This window comes from Cynoglossus semilaevis, chromosome 2, assembly GCF_000523025.1.
Source record: "Cynoglossus semilaevis isolate Cse_v1.0 chromosome 2, Cse_v1.0, whole genome shotgun sequence".
NCBI lineage: Eukaryota > Metazoa > Chordata > Actinopteri > Pleuronectiformes > Cynoglossidae > Cynoglossus > Cynoglossus semilaevis.
This window is the reverse complement of record NC_024308.1, coordinates 96,024-98,674: the sequence shown is the minus strand read 5'-3', so window position 1 is coordinate 98,674 and position 2,651 is coordinate 96,024. Positions and strand designations below refer to the sequence as shown.

The 2,651-nt window shown below is 45.5% G+C and overlaps 1 protein-coding gene across 1 annotated transcript in view; it reads left to right on the top strand.

Annotated features, from left to right (window-relative positions):
• Nucleotides 1-552, top strand: part of LOC103392639 (excitatory amino acid transporter 5-like) — a 5,401-nt gene extending 4,849 nt beyond the window's left edge. The window contains 1 exon segment of the mRNA XM_025064826.1: nt 395-552. Coding sequence (XP_024920594.1) covers nt 395-552 — 158 coding nt within the window.
• The last annotated feature ends 2,099 nt before the right edge of the window (nt 553-2,651 follow it).

Here is a 2,651-nt window from a genome sequence, read left to right as displayed (position 1 = left end):
TGAAACGGGAAAGGTAAGCAGAAAGGTCCTGTCCAGTAAAAAAATCTTAAATTTGAAGAAAAAATTTAAAAAATGCCAAATTATATTAAGGATCTGGAACCTGCTGAAATTTTGAGAAAAATAGGGGTAGGGGTAGTTAAGGCTTGTCAAACTGATAAATATTAATTTGCTTAAATATAGCGAAAATATTCTAATGATGATGATTAGTAGTCAAAACAACAACAAATCTACAGGAACTAATGTTGTCCTGGTGCTAAGCTAGCCCCAGCCTGATCACAGTTAGCTAACTAGCAAACTATTCTTCTACTGCCATACTGACATCTATATGATGCTACTGCTAAATTATAAGCCACTACTGTTAATGTGTCACTTCCTGTTTTTTGTTTCCAGTCAGTTCCATCGTATGGAACAGGAAAACCTCACAGCTCTGGCAGTGTCAACGTTCCAATGACTGAAATTCACCCCAGCACAGATTCCATGTTTGAGGCCACGGGCGACTCAGCAGCCGAAAGACACGCCCACACCGTCTATTACAACATATGTCAGGTCTGACAGGAAGTGGGCGGGGCATGTGCGTCTGAGCCCACCTCCGAAGAGAAAGAGAAAAAGACACATCCCAGTGTTGGGAAGATGGGAATTCTGAGGAGTGGGAATCTGTGGTCAGATGACAGTGTCAGTATGTCATGGTTTAGAGCTCCACCTACTGCCTATCGACATGATGACATCACATCAACCATAACAGACATCTGTACCAAAGGATTATGGGTAACTGTGGTGTCTTGGATGAAATGGACTGAGATGGATCTGAACAGGATATGCTAGCAACTAGCCAATATGCTAATCCATGCAACATCTTAAAGTGCTCTTGAAGCGTCTTCTTCTTCTTCTTCTTCTTCTCCTCCTCCTCTTGTTGATGTGTTTGTCATGTGTTTTGTGCACGCTGGCGTGCGTTTCCTCAGACTTCTTTGAAGGCTTTTGTTTACTTTTGTTATTTTTACTTGAACCATAAAAACAAAGTGCTGTAGCGTACGGACACGATTAGCACTGGTTACAGATATGTCAGCACATGCTAACACTCTGGTCCCTGGTCCAAGATTATTTTTCTGATTCTCTTCCACTGCCTTAATCGGACTGACCATTATAGCTCAGCTAACTGTTGCTCAACTAGCATACGCGTTAACTGTGTTCACGTATTTGTTTTAATATGAAAATTCTTTGTTATTTTCATGCGTTTGTATTTTTATTTAAAATAAAACTTCATTCAGGTGTGAAGAGTTCCCGCAACTGTAATTCTTCTGCTGGCAGATGTGCGGCAGTGGTGAGTCGAACGTCCACGCGTGCTGCCAAAACGGGACAAATGCACAAGGATGTGTGCGTCTACAATGACCAATAATGACCAATGACCATGTAGGCCAGGTGACCCCTCCACTCACTCACACACCACTTTTATCCCCATTTAATCTAATCTGTGGCGTGGGATTAGCATTAGCATTAGCCGTGGCACGTGCAGCTGCAGTCACTGACTCTACTGCAGCCTCAACAGGCAAATAAAATGTCAATGCGCCCCCTGCTGCTTTAGTGGGGCACTTACAGTCATGGCACAGTACACACAGTAATGGAGAGTTAGGGTAAGATTTTTTGGATGAATTCTATCAGTGGTTGAACTGTGAACCGACTTGATTTGGTGTAAAATTGGTACATGAGTGATGGAGGTGACTGTAGAGTCACAACCGTAAGATGAAGGTTAGTGGTTCAAAGACCTGAATACAGAAAGATCTAAGGACGTTATGACATCATCTGTAAAGGACAAAGAGATAAAGGGACAAGAACCAAAACTTGTGTTTAAGGCAAATATTGAAAACATCCACCATTCACCAGAGGGTGGCAGCAGAGAACAGCTGCAGTTGAGAGTCAAAGGAACATCTGTTGACCAACCCAACAAGAATGACGATGAGGCCGGATTCCACAAACCCGGACCAGTCTGGTTTTCAGAAACTTGTCCAGCTCCCAGTCTGCTGTGACTCTTTGTGTCCGGCCATGAAGAGGCTCCTCCTCCTGAACAAGGCAGTGTACCTGAAGAACCAGGTCCTGGTCAAACAGAAGCAGGTTCTACTGGAGAGAATGAAGCAGCTGATGAGATGGACCAGGGCTCCAGAATCAGGAGAAGAAACTGAGTCCCAGACCCAGAACCCTTCTCCTGTAGATTCCTGGGACCAGTTTCAGAACATGGACAACAACCAGAGGAGACAAAATCCCTGGAAAGAGTTTCAGTCTCCACTTCAACACTTCAACCACAGCGTTCTCCCCCACAACCAGGAAGACCAGACCAAGGAGAAGGAGGTTCTGGAGGCCAGGGTCCATGACCTAATGAGAAGCAGCCCTGGAATCCCCAGGGACCTCAGCAGTCCTGGACCCTGTGAGTCTCTGTGTCTGCTGGAGAAAAGTCTGGTCCTCATCAACCAGGCCCTGCACCAGAAAAACCAGTACCTCACCACTGAGAAGGAACATCTGGAGGAGGTGCTGAAGGAGCTCAGCAGGTGAGTGGTCATCAGCAGTATGGATCCTGAGTCAACACCTGGTATGGACTCTAGTGGCCCTTGGTGGTCAGTGAGACAATGGATCACCCCCCCACCCCACTCCACCCCCACCTC